Source organism: Halichoerus grypus, chromosome 14 (genome assembly GCF_964656455.1).
Source record: "Halichoerus grypus chromosome 14, mHalGry1.hap1.1, whole genome shotgun sequence".
Classification (NCBI taxonomy): domain Eukaryota; kingdom Metazoa; phylum Chordata; class Mammalia; order Carnivora; family Phocidae; genus Halichoerus; species Halichoerus grypus.
Window position 1 is genome coordinate 67778557 of NC_135725.1, and position 26177 is coordinate 67804733.

At 39.8% G+C, this 26177-nt stretch overlaps 1 protein-coding gene across 3 annotated transcripts in view; it reads left to right on the forward strand.

The window, feature by feature from the left end:
- The window catches only part of SLC44A1 (solute carrier family 44 member 1), a 196540-nt gene that overhangs the window by 53631 nt on the left and 116732 nt on the right, over positions 1-26177 (forward strand). For all 3 annotated transcript variants that reach the window (XM_036111437.2, XM_036111439.2, XM_036111440.2), the window contains exons 2-3: positions 253-342; positions 9563-9705. In XM_036111437.2, the coding sequence (XP_035967330.1) occupies positions 253-342; positions 9563-9705 (233 nt within the window). The remainder of the gene's footprint in view (positions 1-252; positions 343-9562; positions 9706-26177) is intronic.

Sequence of the window (26177 nt, forward strand, 5' to 3'; positions counted from 1 at the left end):
CCGTAATAGAGGTACCAAAAAAAAAAAAAAAAAAAAAAGGCATTGCAGTCAGTACTCTGAGTGGACAGGAAGAACGGTGGGAGTTAGGGAAGACGTCCCAGAAAGGTGACACATATTTGAGTTGTGTCTTAAAAGTTTCAGTAAGAAACATGTCCAGCAAGAAGGAATCTAGGAGTAAGTGATATGTTTGTGCCTTCCTAATTTTAACTAAGTTTAACACTCGCCACTCTGTTACTTTGTGTTTTCCGACAGAGCTCTAAACGAGAATGGAAGCCGCTGGAGGACCGTAGCTGTACGGACGTGCCATGGTTGCTGCTTTTTATCCTCTTCTGCATTGGGATGGTAAGGATCCTCTCGCAGAGCATCAGACCCGGCGAACTCATGATCCAGGGGAAGGATGCGGAATTGGTTTAAAGAGGGCGCTTGTTATTTATTTATATATTCAACCCCTCCTGAAGTGCTTCTAACTGGAGGTCCTAGGAGACCATCGAAGCTGTTATTTTTGTCCCATGCACTTCATTGGTATTTGGTACCTCTTGATACATGAGATAAAATTCAGAGCATTGGAACTCTGTCTCTTGTCCTAGATCATTTAAGAAAGCCAGATCATTTGACATGAATGTCTGTGAATTGTGATCTTGATGGAGTGTTGAGCGGAGCACTGACCCGAGTCCTGAGCATGTATCCAACCCAGTCCCACCAACCTGATGGTTATTTTTGTACCAGTGTTCCCCTGGGGGATTTGGTGTTCCTTTATATACAATTAGAGTTTGTGCTAGAGGATGTCTACAGTGTTTCCAAATCTGACATCTTTTAGTTCTTCCTCCAGGGGAGGCTGGTTGCTCCCTCCTTCTGCCCATACTAGCCTTCCGCACCCTGCGCTGTGTCTGCTATAAAGAGTGGCATCTCTCCATCGGAGATCAGGGACTTGGTGATTTTCCATTGGGTATAGAGGATGGAGGAGCAGAGCCCCTGGTGCAGAGTGTCGGTGGGGATGGAGGTGTTGCTTCTTCAAACTGCATCCCCACCCCGCCCTGCAGGATTTCTGACGCAGGCTTCAGGAACTTTGGAGTCACTGCCGGTGTGCTGGGCTGGGGAAAAAAAAGGGGGGGGGGGATGACAGCAGTGCTTTTAAAGCTCGCTGATGTTGAGAGCTTAGAATGGGCTTAGAAATCCTCACCTGGTTCATCCCCCTCATTCTACAGATGAAAAGCATCCAACCCTGAGATGGAAATGACCATGCCACGGCCACACTGTTAGTTCATGGGAGAGCTGGTCACAGACCTGCTCTCCTCATTTCCAGGCCGGTACTCTCTTCTGCCTCAAGGGGACTCTGCAGACGGGTATTACGCTCTCTTTCTTAGTCTTCACAACCAAAACACAAATACACTACCTCTGGCAGCCTTTTTTTCACAAATGTATGAGTGTTTTTAAGCCCCATACCTTTTGTAGAGCTTCTTTAAGGATAATCTTACTCTGTGTCCTCTGCAACTGCACACCTCGCAAATGCCATTTGCAAACCACAGAACCACCCTAATCCTGACGAGTAGGCATAATTGCAGGGACCAGCTATGTACCCGAAGAAAGGAAAAGAAAGCAGCCGACTTTAAAGAGATATCATAAATCGAATAAAATGAGGAATATTCATTTTAAAGATAAGGACAGCTCAGTTTCATGAAACCTAAGATACTCAGAAAACATCAGAATACCCATTTCCTCACTTAGGACTTCGAAGATGTTGTTCAAGAGTCTCCTTAGTTTAATGGAGTAGCTTCTGAAATGTGGTGTGTGTGCCAAGTGTGGGAAAGATTTTTTTTGCTAACAGAATTAGCAAACCTCTCCCTACTCCCTGAATTACCCTGAGACAGACGGCAGCTGACCTTTCAAAATTGTGTTTATAAAAACATGTACCTGCCTCTCCAGGTGCTTTTGATTTTTTCTGTGATAAAATAGCTCAGGAAAGTGCGATCATTAATGTTGGTAGGCTGACTGAGGAGTGACTTAGAGTAAGGAGCTATTTGTTTACTGACACATTTTAATGCAATGGTAATTAATACAATGTTGATTTCAGTGCCATTGCAATTAAGACCCACTGTGTGTACTTCTAAATGTAGGCATAGTGGTTATTTGTTTTAGAATGGTTTTTTTTAAATGGATTACCCTCGTGGAGTTGAGCTAATCTCGCATTTTGCCATGTGGAAACGGGAGAAATTTCCAAGTTCTGTTGCCTACCATACGGACTCAGCAGTAGAGCAAAGCTTTTTGTCTTCTGTGTATTTGTTTTGTCTGGTTTTTAAAAGTTTTTTTCTTTAGGATTTCATTCTGTAGTACGTTTCAGAGAAACATTCATCTAACATTTGTTGAGCATTATCCTATGCTTGATGCTTTTGATTCATCTATTAAATTCTCCCAGTTACCTTATGAAATAGGTTTTCTCCCCAGCTTACAAACAAGGTGTAACAAGGGTAAATATTAGCTTGTCTAAGAATAGAATACTGGTAATATGTGGCAAAGGTAGAATAGGAACTGGAATACTCTTTTAACCCAGTGGCCAGGTGTCTGCTTCTTTCTGTCATCTCATGGCCGAATATTCAAGCTAAATCTTTATTCACTGTCCTTACTTGCAGTTCTTTGCTCATTCCTTGATATCTATGCTTTGAAATAAAAATTTTAAGATCTTGTCTTATTACATTCATCTCCAGCATTATATCTTTTTATTTACACATGTTCACCTCTTCATAAATATCTGTACTTCTGTTTCCTCCCTTACATTCCAGGTTTTTCCATACTTGCCTTGTCTAGAACTTAGGGTATTTTTCAAAGCAAATTGCTGCCACCTTCTTGAGAGCTGTCATCTTCCACATTTGAACTTTTATCAATATTCTGAAATTATTGGACATACATTTACTGTGTTCTAAAAAAAAATTGCATGTAGCATTGTACTTCTAAATTTCTGTTTTCCGTTAAAGTAGCAGTCAAGTTGTTCTCCTATTGGACGAGTTGCTTATGTATCAAAATCAGCTGGGATTTAAAAAATACTCTTTTCTGGGTTCCTCCTCTGATTCTGACTTAATCTCTGTGTTTCCAGTGTTCAGCCAGGGTTGAGACTACTGTTTTAGGTGCCAATAAACCACTGAAGAGTTTTCTATTCTTTTTTCTTTCTTTCTTTCTTTTTTTTTTTTAAGAAGAGGAAGAATGGGGGAGGGGCAAAGGAAGAGAGGGAAAGAGAATCTTAAGCAGGCTCCACACCCAGCAAGGAGCCTAACATGGGGCTTAATCTCACAACCCTGAGACCATGACCTGAGCGGAAATCAAGAGTTGGACGCTTAACCGACTGAGCCACCCAGGTGCCCCAACCACTGAAGGATCGTGAGCAAGAAATGATGTGACCAGGCTTAGAAAGATGGCCCTGGTAGCCAGTGTTACAGATGGTTTATAACACATTATGAAGAGGGACCACTATGGAGGCTGATGGAATAGTCCAGGTAACCTGTGGAAAACCTGAAGTAAGGTAGTGATAAAGGAGAGGAGGGAGTACCATCAACGTTGAGGACAAGAGGGAGGCAGAGTAAGGATGACTAAGAGGTTCTTGTATGAAGGGTTCAGGGTAGGGTTTTTCAGGTCAACTCTGACTGCAGCTTGTAGGTTCTAAACCACAGTTTCTGTATACATGAAGGAACAAGAATGAGGTGGATCAACAAAGCCCTATATTAGCCAGACAGTCACCTGATTCTACCCAGTAAAGAGCTGCTTGGTAAAAACGACTTATAGAATGAAGCTTAGGCCATGTGGCCTGAAGGTCCTTCCCATGTTGGGCAGTGTGACTTCATTCTGTCTCGGGGAAAGAGAGGTATGAGTGAGAAGAGAGAAGAGAGCCATCTGGACCCTCTCTGCCCAGATCAGCTTACCACAGAAAGGCAGGAAAGAGGTGACTGCTTGGCCCTAATAGGAGTGCTCACCATGGACAGTGGTGACGCCCTACAAGGTACCCCTGATACTGAGTGCTGCTTACTCTGGACTCGAGACTGTCCTGCATGTGACACAGAAACGTTTAAATTTCACAGCTATACAATGAAGTCGATGCTTATTGTTAACATCATTCTCATTTTACAGATAAGAAAACAGAGGCACAGGCCTATGTTAAGTAACTTGTCTAGGTTACACGGTGGCAGGGTTGGGCCTGGAAGAGAAGAGGTCTAGAAGGCGAGGCCTCAAGAGGTAGTCCCTCCTTTGTTGCCTGGAATTGGGAACAGTAGGAAAGTTGTTGTTTAGAACATGGACACAGTAACCTCACCTGCCAGGAAAATGTGGTGTCGTCAGTAGTTCAGATTCTGAGCAAACAGGTTAGCATCCTTGCTTCCTCCGGTGCAGTTAGGAAGCGAGAATGATGGCCAGAAGTGTGGAGGGGGTGACCGAGGAGTCCGCTCACTCCGTACCTTACATGTGCGGTCTGGTAAGGAACGATACTACAAAGGCAGACAGGGTAGATGCAGGAAAGGGAAGTGGCTTGAGGAAATGTGGAATGAGAAGATGAGTTTGGGACAAGTAGGGTGTGGGTAAAGATAAGCAGTGGGAAATGCAGAGTTGGGAGTTTTGGAGAATGATCTGGACTAGAGCTGGGGGTAGGAGACGACACTGAATACGTTGTCCCTTCAGACTGCTTCAAGGACCTTTTTTTATTTTATAGCATTAGTCTAGTTCCCAGAGCATAGTGTTTCTACCTCATTAACTATTGTTGAGCATGCAGCACAAAGTGAAAGACTCAAAGACTCATTGCAATATTTAGTCATCTGTATGATGGTCTGAGCTCTGGCAGGATCCTAGAATAGGAAGAATAGCACGCCAAAAATTACCCTAAGGTTACCTGATCCAAATACCTACCTACTTTCTGTTAGATCCTTTGTTTTTTTCCTCTTTTAAAAAAATTATGGTAAAATATATATAACATAAAATTTGCCATTTTAACTATTTTTAAATAGTTTGAATCAATTTACTTTTAATCCACTCTTGTTTTTGTATCCTTGGTCACTGTGCTGGACCAAATGGGTTTATCCTTCTTCCTGCAAGTATAGTCTGAAACATTTTACTCTCTGTCTACTTTCCCTTAGGATCATAAAATTTGGGAAGAGGAAAGGGCTTTAGAGATTAATCTAGTTCAAGCCTTGTGACAGGCAAGGAAACTGAGGCTCAGAATTTAAAGTGACTTCCCCACGATCATAAGGAGTGTTTGCGGCAGAGCTGGGTTCAGTTCCTAGCATTCCTTGTCGTGTGTTTTATTTCTATTTGCATTGTTCAAGCTGCCCATGCAACTGAGCCTCTCTGATCTTGCTTCCTCACACCTCATTATTTTCTAATCTTTTGAGAACATTTCAGTTCTTTCAAGGTAAACTGTATGTCTTATAACCCTTTCATACCCTGCATGACATCTTGTGTTTGATGATGCTCGGTAAATGCTTATTGAGAGGCATTTTCTAGACTTCCAGTCATTTTTGCTTATTGCTGCTTTCTTCTTTCTTAGAGCAATACATCCTATTAAACCTTAAAGATCTGGCAGATTAGGGAAAATTTTTAAATTTTTTGTTTGTTTGTATAAATATTAGCTCTGCATCAGACATTCTTATCCTGTCTGCTGGGTCCTAATAGCCTTTCCTGTCTCGGGGTTCTAAGAAGAGGAGAAACAGAAGCCAAATGTTACTTCAAGGTTTGACAAATTAGTTATTAGGAGATTGACTGCAAGCTTTGGATGAGTTTAGGGATAGAGGTATAGGATTAGGTATAGAGCTAAAGGAGGTAGTATTTGAGGAAAAAAAGAGTCTGGGCATATTTTTTTTTAATCCCTGGGAGAGAGCTCTAAGTGTAAGTCTTTTTTTTTTTTGACCATCTTTTTATTTTGAAACATTTTGCCATATTCATATTTCATCCCCACCTGCCACACACGTTTTTGTTGACTGGTTTTTTCCCACCCCCAAAGCCAAAACTAAGGCCTTCTGCCTTGCTCAGCTGCATGTTAAGGCTCCAGGTTTGAAATTCAAACATGCTTGTGAAATAAAATATGTCCCTTCCTTTGACTAATAGTGAATGAAACTAAGCAAATCCTCCTTCTTACGTTGAACTAGTGAGCACAGTTCGTTAATTAGCAAATTGCCTTTCTCCCACTTAGGCAATGGATACTTACTAGTTTGCCAGATCCAGCTTGGGATCCACCAATGTATGCCTTGATCTGATTTGAGTCACCTCCTGTTTGTGATTAGATTTGTCTCCTCCTCCCGTCTCAAAAGAGCAGTTCTGCAAGGACTTCAGTAACTCAGTCCTTTTAAGATTTTAGCCGTGGTTCTCTTCCTTACTAACAGGCTTACTTTCTCTGCAGTGATTGCTCTCTACTATAGGCGTATAAAAGCTTTCCTCATCCTCCTTATCATTTGCTTCATTAATATGATTTCCTTCTCTTGAATGCCTTTTCCTCTCCCCACTTAGAGCCATTAAATTATTGAGTGCATTCTGTAAAGTTTCTCGCATCCTATTTTAATTTCATGTACCACATTTTTTTCTCATCTGAAACTATATTGCTTCCCGCATTTGGATTTCAGAATGTGTGTGTGTGTGTGTTTTTTTTTAAAGGCAATTTTATTTTTAATTATATTTGGCCTAGTTCCCCATTGTCAGTACTTGTACCATATGGGAAGTCCCTGGGATAACGGTCATAGTTTCTTCCTATCTTATTAGCTTACTTATTCTCCTTCCTTTCTCCCCTGCAGCTTCTCACCCTCTCTTCTCTAATGCCTTTGGAAGCTACTAAGAAGTTTAAATGGTCTGTGTGAAAACATGTCAGTGTCCCATTTTACCACATATATGTAACGTTTATAATTTATCCTCTGTCTACATCCCAGAGGGATGTGAGGTGCTTATGATTTAAAAAAAAAAAACCCACAAAAACATGTCCAACAGTACTGTTAAAAATAGAAAGGGAAATCAGAAACCATTTAAAGGAATCTGTAACACAAAGTACTTATCAAACATAAGAAGAACATTTCTATAAAAGTGAAAGAAGAGCATAACCTTTTAATTATGCAAGGGCTTTGCTATTTTAGACTAGTAGTGAAAGAAGATTGTAATTGTGGTCTGAATGTTTCTATGTAGTGACACAATTACTGACAATATTGCTCATTTTCTCCCTAGAAATTTTTGTTCTACAGGAGAGAACTGAAGGAGTTTTTGGTTAGTCCCCAGTTACTGGTGTCAACTTCTTGAGGCTGGCTTTATCCTTCAGATTTCCCACTAACAGCTCCCATGTCATCACCAGCCATGTACCAGACCAGCTACGGGTTAGAGATGCATTATTTCATTTAGTCCTCATCATTAGGCTATGAAATAGATGATAGTACTTTGTGAGGGATGAGGAAGAAACACTCTTAAGTCGGTAATTGGATCAAAGTCACATAGGTAGTAAGTGGTAGAGTGAGGGTTTAAATCCAGATCTCTCTGGGTTCCCTTTCTGTTATTCTTTGATTCTTTTTGTTAAAGAACTGTATTGGAAAGGTTAGCCATTAAACCTCCTAATGTTTACCTTCACTTCCAGTTTTTGTTCAGTGTAGGATTTCCTAATTTGAGGTTTAGCGATATGTTTAACATGGCATGCTGGTTTGCACGTGTGTATGTGTGCAGGGGCTTAAATATTTTTTGTTCTTACATTTTACTATTGGCTTGAGGTCCTGACATGGAACTGTCTTGCGTTTTACATGGAGGAGTCAGGAGAGAGGGAGGGGGCAGAAGGCGAGGGTGAATGAGTGAGTCCGGACCAGCCTCTGCCTAACCCTAGTGCAAGCAGTTAGCTGCTGCTTTGAGGTAGAAGGGTACTAACGGTTTTATGGAAACAGACACTTACATGCATTATTTCATATAATTCTCACAGTAGCCTTTGTGGTAAGTGGTTTTAGCCTCAATTTATAGACAGGAAAACTGAAGCACAGAACATTAAGCAGGTTTGTCCAATGTTGCACAAGTAGAAAATAGAGTCATCAGTATTCCATTGACTATCTGACCCCAGAACCCATGGTCTTTTCCTTTACATATTCTCATTTCTAACAACAATAATAGCTAATATTTATTGAGCTCTTATACTATGTGCTGAGCAGGATTCTTCCCACTTTACTGGATTATTTCATTTAATCCATACAGCAGTCTTATGAGCTACGCACTCACTATGTCCATTTTACAGGTGAGTAAATTGAGGCACAGAGAGTTAAAGTAACCTGGCAAGGATCAGAAGGCACGAGAGTAGCAGATCAGAGATAGTCTCCACTCTGGAGTGGACTTTCTTATAAACTGTAGTTTCAAGCAGTTTCTACTAGCTAGAGCCACACTCCCTACTCCCCTCTTCCCCCACCTCACTTTCCTTACCTGCAAGATAAAACTAGAGGGGTTATTTAGAAAAAAGAGTTTGTTTGCCTTTTTAGGAAAGTATGTTTAAGAGGGAAATACTCTCCTTGGAGGAACTGCAGTAAGTACTGAGCACTGTGGGCCTGAGATCTAGCCGAGTTGCTTATGTACGTCCTACTCATGAGACTTGGCTAGGATACATTAAACACTGATAATCTCTGCCTTCTTTGGCCACTTCAATAAGGATAATAAAAACTCACCCTCTTAATGACCACGTTGCAAAGTTTTCTAACCCCAGTCTTTTCGCCCAGTTCAGTTTATCGGTAGTGATTGACCTTACTTCTATTCTTATGCCTACTAGCCTGCAGTGAGTATGGGCTGTTACTGCTTTGCCTTGGTTAGTTCGTACTTGACTCAGCAGGCACGATGCAGTCCCCAAGCGTCTACCATTTATTTGCCTTTGGCACTGTGATGAAGCCTATTCCCACAAAATGAAGTGAGCTTTGTGGCACACAGACCCAGGGCCTCACTCTCCTTGAGTCTGCAGTATTAAAAGCATGGTGGTGTTTCATGGCGTAACTCTTCAGCTTGTATACAGCTTTACTGCAGGAAGGAAACAGAAGTGTTGGGTGCACCGAAGTGATGATAATTCAAAACCCACACGCCTATTCTTCTTTGAATTTTTTTCTTTCATCTGTTGCTCTTGTCCATTTAACAGAACTCCTTTACAACCAAATAAAAGTAAAGAGTGAAACAAGCTGGGTTTGATTTTATGCTCTGATCTTTACTAGCTTCTAGGGCGTTGGGCAACTTATTGAACCTCTCTGGGTCTCAGTTTCCCCATCCTGAGGATTATCGATAATGTCTGGTAAGCACCTGGTAGGAGCCCAGCACAGCGCAGGTGTTCCATACAGAGAAGCCGCTATTATTATTATAAAATGCATAGACGATCTTATGATGTAAAAGCTTGAGATTTGTTTTGTTTATGGTAGTAAATAGTGTTTCCCTGTGGACTTCTCTGTGCTGCTTCTGTGAAATCCCAGGAAAACAGTAGAATAGTGTTTGCAGTAAGGAAAGATAGCTCTTTGTTCCCTTCAACAGACAAAAGAAGCTCATTATCGTATCAAGTAGTGACTGTTGCTATTGAACTGGTTTATTTGTATGTTTTTTCTGTTTTTTTTTCTAGGGATTTATTTGTGGCTTTTCAGTAGCAACAGGTGCAGCAGCAAGACTAGTGTCAGGATACGACAGCTATGGAAATATCTGTGGGCAGAAAAATGCAAAGTTGGAAGCAATACCAAACAGTGGCATGGACCACACCCATCGGAAGTGAGTAGACTGTTGGCTGAATGAACACTATGGAAACTTTGAAGGGGGGTGGAAAATCCTGCTTTTCTTACGATTATAAAAATAATATTCAGTAAGATATTATTTTTGTATGACTCCTGTTGGTGGTTTTATTTTTTTTTTAACTGCCCACTAGACTTATTCCTGTTTTTGCTCTGTAAATACATTTTCTAGGAAATAAAATTAGCTGCCAAGTTAAAATGCACCATCTTGAGGTTTTAATGAGTAAAGGCTTGATTTGAGAGCGTTATTCCTATACTCTCTTTTCCCATTAGCCTTTAGGTTGTACACGAAGTTTTAACTCTGGAAATAATGTAATTATTTTTTCTTCCTAAGATTGTACTTAATGGGAGACAGAGGGATGATAATGGATTTTGAAACATTAAAGGTATAACAAAACATTTTGTGATGCATCATTTATAAGTACAGTACATATCCATTTCCAGTTTTGTTTTGTTTTTTTAAGATTTTTTTATTTATTTGTTTGACACAGAGAGAGAGAGAGAGAGAGACAGCAAGAGAGGGAACACAAGCAGGGAGAGTGGGAGAGGGAGAAGCAGGCCTCCCGCCGAGCAGGGAGCCCGATACGGGGCTCGATCCCAGGACCCTGGGATCATGACCCGAGCCGAAGGCAGATGCTTAACCGACTGAGCCACCTAGGCGCCCCTTCCTGTTTTATAAAAGATAATGTTTTCTTCGTCAGACTTTAAAATTTGTTTTGAGTTCTCAAGCTTCATCTTTTGCATTTTATGAAATTCCTGACTTAATCGCCTTTTTTTTAATAAGAGCTATTATTTCATTTTTAATGTCTGTGAGGAAAATGTCATTAAACATACCTTAGGTATGATGTCAGTGTATTTGTCCACACTGTATACTAATGCCCCATCATACTTGATTAGACAAGCTTAATAAATAAAAACAGGTCTTCAGAGTTAACCAAACTAATTTTAAAGTAATGGGTTACCCAATTCAGTTAATGAACTTTATAGGAAAAGTCTAAGCAGTGAAAGCTATTTTTAGACTATAGTTGTTTTAAGAAGCATTTTCCAGGATATAGTAGCTGTATTTATTTTATTTTATATTTTTAAGATTTTATTTATTTATATGACAGAGAGAGACACAGAGAAAGAGGGAACACAAGCAGGGGGAGTGGGAGAGGGAGAAGCAGACTCCCCACTGAGCAGAGAGCCTGATGTGGGGCTCGATCCCAGGACCCCGGGATCATGACCTGAGCCGAAGGCAGACGCTTAATGACTGAGCCACCCAGGTGCCCCATAGTAGCTATATTTATTATTAGATAAATTTGTTTGTTAAATCAGGGCCCTTTCTGGAAAGTATAAGATTAATTTAATTATTTCACAAACTTGAAGAAATCCAGATAGTTAATCATATCTCAGAGATATTCCCCCATTGAATTAAGGAATAATGCATTTCAAATAAATAAAATTTCAAATTATAATAATGAATGTTTGTGTAGCATATCATAGTTGGCAAGCATATGATACCGTGCTGTGAGGTAGGTGTAGCAGAGGTTTAGAGAGATTGAAGTGATTTTCTCAAAAGTCTGGTTGGTCAGTGGACTATCAAACACAGACCATGAGCTTTTCTCCCGATAAGCACCTGTATCCCTTGACAGAAGTGAAAATTGGACTCATAGAAAGTAATTTGGAGGATTTTCATTTATCCCTTTTTTGATTGCTTTATAGAATTAACACAACTTTTAGGCCTTGTGTTATTTCTGATAACAAGACAGTATATATATATATATATATGTATATAAACTTTTTCTTTAGAAATAATTTTAGACTCCTAGAAGTTGCAAAAATAGTATAGAATTCCACATCTTTTGTTGTTGTTGTTGTAGGTACTGTGTTGTCAAATACGTTTTGACTCTTTAATGCTGGTGACATGTACCAAACATAAAATATTACCATTTAGGTAATTGATGAGACAGGAGGAAAAGAGCTCTCTTCCCTGAGGTCTGTTGCTCACATGAGGTCATACTCATGTTTATGGCTCCCTTTATAAACTTGCTGATGGTTCCAAGCATATTGTCACCATAAGGTTTGTGTCAATGTCACTCTTTACGCTTAACCTTATGGAGGTTTATTTGGTCATTTCTTAATTTCAAATCCTTATATTTTCTATATACTGATATAGATATTTTCTATATACTGTGTGTTCTATACACTATATATATACACACACGCTATATATATATTCATATATATTGGCCTCTTGCAAAGAGAGCCTGCTTCTTATTCCAAAAAAAAGTGGTTACTTTTCCCCGAGTGCTTAGCATAGTTGGGAGCCATTCATGGATTGCTGTAGAGGAAATAGTTTCCTAAGTGTAGCTATACCTTAAGTATGCATGTTTGTTTGTTTGTTTGTTTATTAAAGATTTTATTTATTTATTCGTAAGAGACAGAGAGAGACAGAGGCAGAGGGAGAAGCAGGCTCCCCACTGAGCAGGGAGCCGGATGCGGGACTCAATCCCAGGACCCTGGGACCATGACCTGAGCCGAAGGCAGGCGCTTGACTATCTGAGCCACCCAGGAGCCCTGTTTGTTTGTTTTTTTTTATTGAGAGGGAGAGGGTAAGAGAGAATCTTAAGCAGGCTCCACGCCCAGCATGGAACCTGACCTGGCGCTCGATCTCACAACCCTGAGATCATGACCTGAGCCAAAATCCAGACACTCAACTGACTGTACCACCCAGGGGCCCCTGTTTATTTATCTTGGATCTCTACTTCTTCTTCTCTGCATGTAAACATTTCAGTGCTGACCCATCTAAGTATTTCTATCTATAAATGGAATATATATATTTTTAATGAATAATACATTTTTGAACATACCTTTCTCAGGTAAGTCTATACTGTTTGGTTTTGAAAGAAGGCATAGCGTCGTCGTGTTTGTTACCTTTACTCCATCCTCTTCTTTTTCCTGACAAATGCATTCGTTCCCTCCTTTTTCATTCATTTCCTGATACATCTTTGTCTTCATTATGAATACTAGGCTGTACCATAGCTATAGAATTTTTTTGTATCTGTTTTGTCTGTTGCTACCTCAACTTGACCTTGATCACTACTTTCTCCCATTTCTTATCCCCAGTCCCTAGTACCTGATACTTAACTAGGACCTACCTCCATACATATTTGTTGAATAAGTTAATAAATGAATCCTCTAAAATCTTGAATACAACTAACTCTTTCTTGCTTTCATGAGTATTGTTTTCTCTGTCAGAAAGAAACATTTCTCCCATTCTTCACGTGGCTAAATTCTACTCATCCTTCAGCCCTCACTATAAATGTTATTTCTCAGAAAGGTCTTTTTTGATCTCACAATTTAAATCAGGTATTTAAAAATACTTCCTCGGGCGCCTGGGTGGCTCAGTTGGTTAAGCGACTGCCTTCGGCTCAGGTCATGATCCTGGAGTCCCTGGATCGAGTCCCGCATCGGGCTCCCTGCTCGGCAGGGAGTCTGCTTCTCCCTCTGACCCTACCCCCTCTCATGTGCTTGCTCTCTCTCATTCTCTCTCTCTCAAATAAATAAATAAAAAATCTTTAAAAAAAAAAAATAAAAAAAATAAAAAAATAAAAAAAATAAAAATACTTCCTCATGGGGTGCCTGGCTGGCTCAGTCAGTAGAGCATGTGACTCTTGATCTTGGGGTTGTGAGTTCGAGCCCCATGTTGGGTGTCGAGTTTACTTAAAAAATAAATAAATGAAAGTAAATAAAAATATTCTCATTGTTTCCTATCATTTGTGTAATTATATATTTATTTTGTGATTATTTGTTAAATGTGTCTTCTAAGTTCTGTGAGAGCAGAGGTGAGGTCTGTTTTCAGTACTATATCCTCAGTACTTGGAATGTAGTAGACACTCAAATATTTGTTGAATGGGTAAAAAAATTATCTTCTTAAAATATTTTCTAGGAAGTGAATTACCAAGTTTGAGGATAAGATTAAGATTACTAATATAGGGGCGCCTGGGTGGCTCAGTCGGTTAAGCGGCTGCCTTCTGCTCAGGTCATAATCCCGGGGTCCTGGGATCGAGACCCGCATCGGGCTCCCTGCTCCGCGGAAAGCCTGCTTCTCCCTCTCCCACTCCCCCTGCTTGTATTCCCTCTCTCACTGTCTCTCTCTGTCAAATAAATAAAATCTTAAAAAAAAGAGATTACTAATACATATTTTAAGATTATTTTAAGATTATTAATAAAAATTGCTGATGAATATGGCTTTCCATAAAGTCTGTTCCATTTACACTCCCACCAATGTCTGAGATTGCTTTATCTTTGCTAGTATTACTAGTTTTTATTTTTTACTCATTTGGTTAACCAAAAAATGGTGTCTTATAGTTTTAATTTGCACGTCTTTGGTTATCCGTGAGCATGAGCCTCTTTCCTTCGCATGTTTGTTGACCTCAGCACAACTGTTGTGCTAGCATATCTATTCTTGGTCTTCTAATCTCTAATCTTCTCCATCCTTTATACTGTGATAGGATTAAGTTCTTTCAAACACTTTTTATGGTCATTTCCCTGCTCAAGAGCCTTTGCTTTAGTGTTGATGTTTACAGTATCAAAGGTGAGCCCACTCAACACCTGCCATTTCAGGCTTCCCATGATCTAGACCCATTGTGCCTATTCAGTCCTTTCTCACTGTTTGTCAGTATAGTAGTATTGTTCAAGATAATCATTTTGCCTGTGTGCTGTCCCCTTGCCCTCTCTGCCAATCTGAATTCTTGAAAGATTTAAGGTGGGTCTCCTAACCTCTTCACGAAATATTTCAAAACAAACTTTATCCCACAGTGATCTTTTATTACTTTCCTAGCTCAAATTTGTTTTTCGGTTGCCTTGGAGTTCTTCTCCAATTATACTGTGTGTTTCTTCTGCCTGTCATAATTACCATTAGCTAGATAACAATGTTACTATAAACTTGGTGGCTTAAAAGAAGACGCATTTACTATCTCACCGTTTCTGTGGGTCAGGAATACGGGTATGGCTTAGCTGGGTCTCCTGCTTCAGAGTGTCTCTCAGGACTGCGATCAAGGTGTTGGTCAGGATTGGGGCTCTGCTGGGGAGTTCCCCTTCCAAGCTCATATAGTTGGCAGCACTCTTTCTTTCAAGAGCCTTGGCTCTTTATGGCTGTAAGCCTGGGGCCACCCTCAATGCATGCTCTGTGGGCCACTGCATATGGTGGCTTACTTCAAAGCCAGCAAGGGAAAGCATCAATAGAGTCTGCTAGCAAGACGGAAGTTAAATTTCATGTATAAAATTATAGAAGTGATGTCCTGTCACCTTTGCCATATTCTACTTGTTAGAAGCAAGTCACAAGTCCCACCCAAAGTCAAGGGGATTGAATTACACCGAAGTGTGAATTCCAAGAGGTGGAAATAACTGGGGCATCTTAAAGTCTTCTGCCACCCTGTCCAACTCTGTCTCCCTGGAGTGCTGTGTTTTTGTGTAGCTCCCAGATTTGAATACCCGAGAGTTACTTCATAGGCACTGATTGAATTGCAGTAATAGAGGAAGGAAGAAAGCTAGAAGAGGAATGAGAAGGGGGAATGCCTTTGACCTGTTCTAATCGGAAATTTTCAGGGACACCTGGGTGGCTCAGTCAGTTAAGCGTCTGCCCTCAGCTCAGGTCATGATCCCAGTGTCCTGGGATCAAGTCCTGGAATCGAGTCCTGGAATTGAGCCCTGGAATCGAGCCCCGCATTGGGCTCCCTGCTGAGCAGGGAGCCTGCTTCTCCCTCTCCTTCTGCCCCTCCCCCTGCTTGTGCATTCTCTCTCTCTCTCAAATAAATAAATAAAATCTTTAAAAAAAAAAAAAAGTTTAAGATGCCAAGATGACTGTAGAATTCTATTAGTGGTAAAGAAAAGGCAATGTTTTATTGCCTTATCATTTTTTTTAAGATTTATTTATTTGGCAGAGAGAGAAGGGGAGGGGCAAAGGGAGAGAAAGAGAAGGAATCTTAAGCAGACTCCATGCCCAGCATGGAGCCTGAAGAGGGGGCTCAATTCAGGACCCTGAGATCATGACCTGAGCCAAAATCAAGAGTCGGCTGCTTAACTCACTGAGCCACCTAGGTGCCCCTGTTGCCTTATCACTCTAATTGTAATGTGTTCTTTTTCTTCAAGTAATATTTTTGACCTGATAATATATTTACTGCAGTAATAAGGATGTAAAGGAAAATGGTAGATAATATTTTATGAGATACAGGAAGGCCCCAACTTCAAATGGATTATGTTCCCAAAGCTCATTTTTAAGTTGGTTGTTTGAGATATGTACAAATCTTCTGCATAGAAACAGTGCTATAAATAAGGTTCTGAGGCTGGGTTAACTCAGAAAGCTCATTTATCTTAGAATCATAGACTGTCAGAGGTGAAAGGGATCTTTAAGATTATCTAGTGTGTTAACCACCTTAAAGCATCCCGTCAAATACTGGTAAGCCTCGTGGGTAACCTCCGTAAAGCACCCCATCAAATGCTGGTGAGTGCCAACTGAGGCTCAGAGAAGAAAATGCCTTGTTTTGTAGTTGAGCTATTATTATGTAGCAGAGATGCTAGAGAACAAGGGTAAGGCTTACAGTCTTTTTGGGGGGGGCGGGTTGTGGGGAGCGGGGTAGTAATAATATGTTTGAACTCTGATCGACAATTCCAAAATTCTACATTGCCAACCATTTTCAAAACCTACCATTCTTCCACATTCTACATTGCCTACCATTTTCAAAACCATAAAGCTAGCTTTACAGTGTATATGTCAATTTTTAGAGAATTATTATTATTATAGAAATTCTTCCCAAAGGGGAAGCCTCCTCTCCTCCATATCAATTTGGATAGAACAGGGCTGCTTCTAGTTCTAAGATACCTGCATTCGTGGATATGGGGACTATACTGGAGCAAAACATCTAGCTCTGTTGGCCCCTGGGGAGACAGTTGGAGGAGAAGGGAGGTATTGTGTTTCCACCATGGATGTTACCTTGTCCTGGGTGCCTGGGGTGGGAGAGGCTATGGCGAGGTGACAGTGACTCTTAGTATGCATAGGTTATTGTAAAGCCAGGTGAGGGTATGTAGAGAACTGCTGTTAATCTTTTTTATATAGGTATTATATCATTATTAGAAATTTTTTCTCCATTCTGCAAACAATCCTAACACAGAGCTTAGTGACCCTTTCTTTGTTGACTCTTAAATTTTCTCAGATAAGTGAGATAGGTCTCACTTATCAGTATCGATTTTTTGCATAGAGCTTCCAAAGATATATTTTTTGCACAAATCTAACTTTATTCTTTATCTTTTTATCTTTCCTCTAAGGAAGCCATTTAAAGCCCCAATCATTGATAAAGGCTCTTTGACGGTAAAATGCCTCTTAGATTTCAGATAATCAGTATTAATAGGATGTACAGGAAGTAGAGGTCTGAGGAGGTTGATGACATATATTTGTAAAGTAAAATCTATAGGGCGCATTTTATTTGAGACCTGTTTCAGTTACCTTTGTAACCTGTGGCAGGGTATCTAGTGTGAGTTTAACTTCTTTTTTTTTTAACTGTCTCATTACCCAGAAATGCACAGCGTAGAATGTTCGTGGTGGAAGGGCTCTGGAGATCACTGAGCCCCTTCATTTTGCAGGTGAAGAGCCTGGGGTCTAGGAAACTTCAGTGGCTTGATGAAACAGTATCAGGACTAGCACCCACCCTTGGACGCTCAGTCTAGCGCTCTTTGCATTATATACTGCCCTGTCCCCGGTAAGCTACACAATGATTCCAATTGCCCACCCTTTTTACTTTTGGGGCCTCTCCCTCTGAACATTTAAAAATGAAAAACTTTTGGTAGAACATGCAGAGAAGGAAGGACAGGTTATATAAATTAATAAAGTTAAAACTAAAGAAACTTTGAAACCTATATGATCCATGAAGCCTTCAAATAATCTGATGGCAGTCTTGTCTGTTTTTCTCTCTGTCAGATAAAGAACACGCATTTTTTTTTTTTAAGATTTTATTTATTTATTGGATACAGAGAGAGAGCACAAGTAGGCAGAGTGGCAGGCAGAGGGAGAGGGAGAAGCAGGCTCCCCGCTGAGCAGGGAGCCCGATGCAGGGCTCGATCCCAGGACCCTGGGATCATGACCTGAGCTGAAGGCAGACGCTTAACTGACTGAGCCACCCAGACACCCCAAGAACACGCACTTTAATGATGAAATGTGTTGTTTTTATTTCACATTTGGGCATTTTTACCATTTGTGTTTTAAATACTTATTGAAAAACATGTAGCTTAAACTGATAGTGTTACTTTTTTTCCCGATAATGTTACTTTTTATTAAGTTAGTTGATTACTTAATAGACAGTAGCCTTATTTTAAAGAAACTCTATTTTTATGATCTCTGCATGGATACAGAATAGGACTTTAGTAGCCACCGGTTACCTTCCCTAAAGCTCAGGTGTCTATAGGTTTAATGTCTGGTTCAGCCTACCCCATGAGGGCTAATTAGCTTATTAACTCTTATAAAGGCTTATTTGGGAGTCGGTACTAATACGGTACCAATTTGGAGACTGTGTTTACTCTTTACTCCTAAAAAGATTTTTTTTTTTGAAGTTTTGTTTATTTATTAGAGAGAGAGAAACAGTATGAGAGGGGAGAGGGTCAGAGGGAGAAGCAGGCTCCCCACTGAGCAGGGAGCCTGATGTGGGGCTCGATCCCAGGACTCCAGGATCATGACCTGACCCAAAGGCAGTCGCTTAACCAACTGAGCCACCCAGGCTCCCTAAACTACTAAAAAGATTGCCAAGGTTCCTGGGCCTACACCATGCTGAATACCCATCTATTTTAGGAAGAACATTTTTCTTTAATTAATTAATATGTAAAACATGCCTTTTTTGGAAGACCTTTAAAGAAGTTATCAAGTCTTGTTGACTGTGCATACCTGTCCCTGTTTGGAAAAGAAAAGGAACTAGAAATTTCTAGTACAGATAAAATTTGCTAAACTACTTGGTTCAAGGATCCTTTTATCAGCCAAGTATAGTTGGTTCTTCATGTTTATGCAACTAGGACTTCTTTCTCCTGATGACTGAAATTACTGTTTACTGAATGACTATCCTTCGCCATTCCTGAAAATTCTGTTAATTATTTTGTTTAGTCCTCAGCAAACATTTATTAAAGTTTGTGTGCTAGAGATCTCCATTAGGAATAATAAAATAGGAAACAACCTAAATGGCTGAAAAAGAGGTTTGGTAAATTCATTTATTCATGCATTATATTTCTTGTCATCTTTGGGTTAGGCATTGGATCTTATAGTCTAGAGCAAAAGAGGCACACTCTTTTACCTCATGGAAATTATAATCTAGTGGAGAAAACAGAACTTAATAAAATCATCATACAATCACAGTATTACTATAGTTGTCGAAAGTGTTATGAAGGGAGACGCATAAGGGCATGAGATGGGTTGTAATAGGAGGACCTGGCCCAGACTGTGGTACTATGGAGTGAAAAAATTATGGTGTGGAATCATGTCCATTGACATTGAATAGCCATATAATGTTATTAAGGGAAAAATAAGTTATAGAACAGCATATGTAATATGACTTTTATTTATATGTATAAAAATATACATGTACATAGAAAGGTACAGAATGACATGAAGATGTTAACATGTGGTTAACTGTTATATTGTGGATGGTTTTAATTTTATACTTTTTCTTCTAAGTTTTCTTCAATATATATTATTAGCATAATGAAAAAAATTGAAAAGTAAAGGCATTCACAATCCCTGATCTTGAAGGGCTTGCATTTTAGCGAGGAAGACAGAATACACAGATAAACCATGACAGGGCAATGTGGGACAGGTGGTGACTCCGGTTTCCTAGGTTCCTAATAACAGGCTGGTGGGGACAGAAAAATAAGGCAATTTGATGGTGGCCCTGGAACCACCACTATATTAGTTGCTACTGCAGCTGTAACAAATTGCCACAAACTAAGTAGCTTGAAACAACAAAGTTCTCTGTAAGTCAGAAGTCCGCATGGCAAGGCTCAGCTGATTCCCTGTTCCAGGTTTCACAAGGCTGAAATCCAAGTGTCAGCAGGGGTTTGTTCCTCACTGGAGGCTCTGGGGGATGAATCTTCTTCCAAGCTCGTTCGTACTGTTGCCAGAATTTGGTTCCATGTGGTTGTCAGACTGGGATCCCATTTCCTTGCTGGTTGTCAACGAGGGGTCGTTCTCAGCTTCTAGAGGCAGCCTGTATATCCTATAGCCTATATTCTGTGGCTCATGGTCCATTTCCATAAGCAACGGTGGGCCAGATCCTTCTCATGCTTCATTCTCTCTGACCTCCCCTTCTTCAGGGTAGCATCTTGGTTCTAGATTGTCCATTTGGAACCCCCAGTCAATGACTGGGGGTTCAGGGACAGAGTCATTTTAAGTAGTGTTTTAAAGCCTTAGGTTGGAGGTTCAGAGCAGGACTTGTATTACAGCAAGGGGAAAATCAGATAAAGTAGGCTTCTGGAAGGAGGGCACACAGAATAGTGATTGGGGGGGTTGGACACTGGTGGTGAATGGATGGTCATGTGGGTTCTTGGGCCACATGGCAACTCAAGAGCCCATCTCTCCTGAGGATGGAATTTCAATTAGAATGCCAAGCTTGGTTCTCATTGGCTGAAGAACATTGTGGGCTGAGTCTACAGGTTGGAGTTCTGTAGGACATGCCAAAGCTGGCTGAAAACTGGCACCCACAGTGAAGAGCTCCTAACTCTATCTTGTGGAGTTACAGAGGCTTAGGAGAGGAGAGGCAGTGCATTTTATCTACTGTGCTAATGCTTGGGTTTTACAGAATGTTCAGGGTATTCTTCAGAGCAGCCCAATAGATCACCTGCTCATTCCTACAGTTAGAGATAAGTTTGAACAAATGGAGATACTTTAAGCCTTTGACGAGTTTGGCTTTGCTTTGAGGGAAAGCACTGTCCTCTTGGCCTCCTGTCAAGTAGTCTCTGATTCTAACATTAATACCACCTCTCCTAGTTTGGCTCAACACAAAGAAGAGCAGCCTAGGTAGATACTACACGTAAACTTGCATTTGTGGACTCATTTTGTCACAAGCTGATAAGCATTTGAAAACAGTAACAGTTCTAAATGGAAACTTATTCCATTATTTGTGCAGTTTTTCCTAAACTTTATTTTTCTCTCATGGAAAATGTTAGAAGTTATAAAAATGATAGGTAAATTTCCTGAAGGCAAATTTATGGAGGCATCTTTGGAAAATTTTTTTTTGCCATATTTTGTGACCACACTACTCTTTAGCCTGGATTTTAAAACTTTTTACAAAGGTAGCATCTGTATTACTAGTGTAATTCTACTTCTAGGATAATACTTGCTATTAATAATAGTGTTAGCAATTTGAAAAAAGAGATTCAATTACATACCTTAGAAAATGCAGGAATTGAAAGTTGAAATGTTTTGCAGATTCTAAAAAGGGAAGTAAAAAGCCACTTAGAATGAGATCACATGCATGCAATGAGGCAAGTAGGGGGTGATTGGTTTTTCTCTTGGTTACCTGCTTCGGTGTGTATCCTGCCCTAGCTAAGTTAAACAGCTGATTATATATGCTCAATCCAGACTTTCACTACTTCGGTTGGTTCCAGGTTAACCAGGCAACTGTAAAGATTCTAAAAAGCTCTTATCATTGTATGTAAGCTCATAGATATGACCTTTGTAATATACTTTAGATAAGTATTAACCACTTCAGCTATGAATTTTAAAGTCATTAGTTTGCCATCTATTTATTTATCTGGACATGAGGGCAACTGAGAAGCTGGAGGGTCCACAGTCCATACATGACCACCCTTACTTCTGACACCAATTGCAAGTTGAGGGGCCCACAAGACCCTTCTTAGGAAGCCTCATAGAACTCCCTGAAATACATTATCCTCACAGGGAAGAACTACAGATTAAAATCAGCCAATGAAAGAAGTACACAGGGCAGAGTGTTCATTGTTTTCTCCCTGTGGAGTCAGGGCATTTACTTACCTGGCATTGATATGTAACAATACACATGGCACATTGCCAACTGATAAGCTCACCCAAGTCTCAATATTCAGAATTTTTATTGGTGCTTCATTATGCAGGCATGATTCATTGTGCATGAGGCTGATTCAGTCTCTAGCCCCTCTTGTCAAGCAAACACATATGATCCCAAACTCCTAGTCTGCATGACATTGCTGGTCTTTCTAAGCGTGGTCAACCCCTTGGGCACCTGGCTGGCTCAGTCAGTGGAGTGTGAAACTCTTGATCTTGGGGTTATAAATTCGAACTCCATGTTGGGTGTAGAGGTAACTTAAAAATAAAATCTTTAAAAAAAAAAGAGTGGTTAACCCCTGCCCTAAATGCTATCTGGTGTGGCCTGCCCACATCCTAAATCACATTGTTGTTGGACTGTCTGCTATGACCCAAGGCCCCTGGCAAATAAAGACACTCCTTTGCCCAGGGCAAAGTTGAAACCTCTTTCTGAGTAGGTTAAATTCTTTACTACACACTTCAAGTGTGTGGGACTTAATTAGGGACTCTTTAGGTTGGATTTTGTAAAGTACATTTTTCAAGATGAAATTTGAAATATTTTTATAGTTTTATTAAGGTACAATTTACATATAATAGTTTACTGTAACTGGTAACTGTATATAGTCATACACCCTCTATCACAATCCACACTTCTGTTGCCCCCTGAAAATTACCTCATACCCCTTTGCAGCCAGTTCTCCCATCCTTGTTCCCAAGCAACCACTGATCTGCTTTCTGACAGTATAGTTTTGCCTTTTCTAGAATTTCATCTGCATGAAATCATATAGTATATTGTATTTTGTGTCTGGCATGTTTAACATAGCATAATAATGTTATTGAGATTCATCCATGTTGTTAAACAATAGTGTGTTCCTTTTTAATTACTAAGTAGTATTCCATTGTGTGGATATACTACATTTTGCTTGTCTGTTCACTAGTTTTTGGATATTTGGGTTATTTACTTACTTAAAATAATTTTGTTCTATTGTGAATAACATTGCTTTGGAAATCTATGCATGTGATGCTGTATGGATATGTATTTCATTACTCTTGGGTAAATACCTAGGTTTGGAATTGCTGAGTCATATGGTGAGGTTATGTTTAACTTTACAAGAAATTGCGGAACTGTTTTCTGGAGGGGTTGCACCATTTTGCATTCCCACTGTAGCTGGCGCATAGGGATGCAAGAACACTTGGTTCCGGGGGTTCCAAACAGACCAGGTTTGGCCGGTCACATGTGCATGTGATGGTATTTCCTTCTGGTTTTAATTCGCATGTTTTAGTGACCAGTGATGGTGAGCATCTTTTTAAAGTATTGGTTGACCATCCATATGTCTTCTTTTGTAACGTATTTGTTCAAATCTTTTGCACAGTTTTTGACAATTTGGTTTGTTTTAAAAAGTTTTAAGAGTTCTTTATATATTCTGTTTATAAGACCTTTGTCAGGTATATGTTTTGCAAATATTTCTCTAATTTCTGGTTTGCCTTTTTGTTTTCCTAATGGTATCTTTTGACAGACAAGTTTTCAATTTCAATGAAGTCTAACTTATCTGTTAGATACGTTTAAAACACACACACACACATACACACACAAATGTTTCTTTTTAATGGCTCATGTCTTTTGTATTCTATCTGAGAAATCATTGATGTCACTGAAGTCATACAGATTTGTTTCTATGTTTTTGTAGCCAGGGCACAGGGGTGCAAGAGCACCTGGCCCTGGGGGTCCCAGACAGACCAGGTTCAGCCCCTTGCCCCTGACAAAATCCAAAAGCAGAGAGACACATGGTGGGGAAACAAGAAAGGAATTTATTTCCATGAGGCCAACACAGGGAAGGTAGCGGACTAATGTCTCAAAGACTGTCTTCAAAGTGCTGAAAATACTTTTGGGTTTATATAAGGAGAATGTGGGACAAAGGTGGGTGGGTACATGCAGGTGGGCAGTAAAGGTCAGGTCATCATTGTCTTGGGGTCAGTCCCAGGGGGGTCTTGCTGGCTCAGGGCGGTCCTTATTGCTCGAGGGGGTGGTTTTGGTTCCCTTCAGGGGATGCTTTGCCTGCAGGGTCTTTTGCCTGAGTTAAGAGATAAACTAGAAAGAAGAACTTAATAGGTTAGAAAGTACAGACTGAGGTCAAAATGGAGGTAGTTGATGTCCTCTTTCATTTTCCTCTAGAAGTATTGTATTTAGCTCTTATGTTTATGCCTATGATCCATTTTGATTTAATGTTTGCATACGGTGTAAAGAGGTCAAGGTTTGTCTTCTTTTTCCTCCATACAAAAATCCAGTTATTTCAGCTTCATTTATTGAAAAGACTGCTTTCCCTGTTGAATAACCTTGGCACCTTTGTAAAAAAATAGACTTTTAAATCTGAGGGCATGAAAGGAAGCTGATGGAGTTTCTGGTAGTGGCAGATACCAGTATTATGGAAAAAAATTAAAGTAAGGATATCACCTCTTTTATAACACTATTTTAAATAACTAGTTGCAACAAATTATATAAAAGAGATAAATGGAATGCGTGTAGGTCAGTAGAGATAAAAATACTATCCACCAACGACAAGGGACGGTAACCTGAATGTTTAGGAGATTCAACAAAAACATATCTTGAAATGAGATGCTTAAATCATGGGTTATAAAACATACACCTAACTCAGTTCAGTCATTTATTTTATCACTAGACAAAAATATAATGAAAAACATAATACTTGTTTTATGGGAAAACAGAATCTAACAAGATATAGAGCCAAATACAGAGAATTATAGTACTTAAATAGAATGAAAAGAAAGCAAATAATAAGAGAATATAATCTACTCCTGGCTGAGTAGTCTTAATATAATAAAGATGACAATACTAACAAAGTTAATTTATAGATTTAATACCAGTTAAGATCCTGATAGGATGGTGAATTGGACTTGATTGATAGTATAAATCACAGAATAAAGGAGCAGGAAAGAACTTCAGGGGAGAACATTTTAAAAATTATTCTTGTTCTCAAGATAATTTGAGAGGATTAGAATTAGGAGCATATATTGTAAGTCAGTTAAATGGGGATAAAAGAGCAGAGAGCCATACAATGGAAGTAGAGAAGAGATTAGACCAGAAATCTAGGTAGTTACTGAAGTTGAGCACCAAATTAACTGTGGACTTTATGGCTTTGAAGGTAGAAAGGGAAACTTATGGGTTTTGCAAACCAGAGTTTGCATATTTAAAGGCCTCTAAGCAGGCACTATACATCAGTTAAGTGGACTGGGAATAAGATAATAGGGAATGTTGGACACTTTGAACTTGATATGTGTGTGCCCAATAAAAGGAAAATTTCTACTTGGTCCTAGCTGATTTTTGGCATGTGGGTGGATGGCCCAGTGGTGCTCCTTTTTCAAAAGAAGCCAGAAACCTATTGATGGAAGGAGAGTAGGGGAACACCTGTGACCTACCACCTGCATCAGTTCAGGCTGTTATAACAAAGTATCACAGACTGAGAGGCTTATACACAACAGAAATTTAATTCTCTTAGTTTTGGAGACTAGAAATCTAAGGTCAAGACCAAGATGATCACATTCTCATGAGGGCCCTCCTTCTGGTTCATTGCTAACACTTTCTCCCTGTGTCCTCACATGGTAGGAGGGGATAGGTATCTCTTTGGAACCTCGTTTATAAAGGGCACTAGCCCACTCATGAGGGCTCCATCCTCATGACCTCATCACCTCTCAGAGGCTCCTAATACAACCACCTTTGGAAGTTAGGATTGAACATATGAAATTTGGGGGCACACATTCTGACCATAGCACCTATTGATCTTCTGATTCTTAAATATGAGCAATTAGTGTATTGTCCAAACAAAACAGGTGGGGGGGGAGAGATTACTCATTGTCCAATTAGTGATTGTATAGTTTAGAGTGAAACAAAAAGGACTTTTGCCATTTAAAACCAACACTACTCCCAAGTATATTAACGAGACTACCTGAATGCAGGTTAATAACAGTGATGGAAACAAAATAGAAATATCAGAAATAAACGGATAGTGGCATATGAGAAATCAAGTAAAATAAAAACTAATAGCAATCGGTATTTAACAAAAGACATTGTTGAATGATGATATGAAGGAAACTACCCCTAGAGCTATTTTAATCTCACACCATGCAAAATAAATTTTAAATGAGTTATATATTTTATTTTATTTTATTTTTTAAAGATTATATTTTTGCAAGAAAGAGAGAGAGAGCATGGGGGGGGGAAGGGGCAGAGGGAGAAGCAGACTCCCTGCTGAGCAGGGAGCCAGATGTGGGACTCGATCCCAGGACCCTGGGATCATGACTTGAGCCAAAGGCAGATGCTTAACCGACTGAGCCACCCACCCCAGCGCACATGAGTTAAATATTTTAAAACAAATATTATACTTTTGTTATGGAGAGGAAAT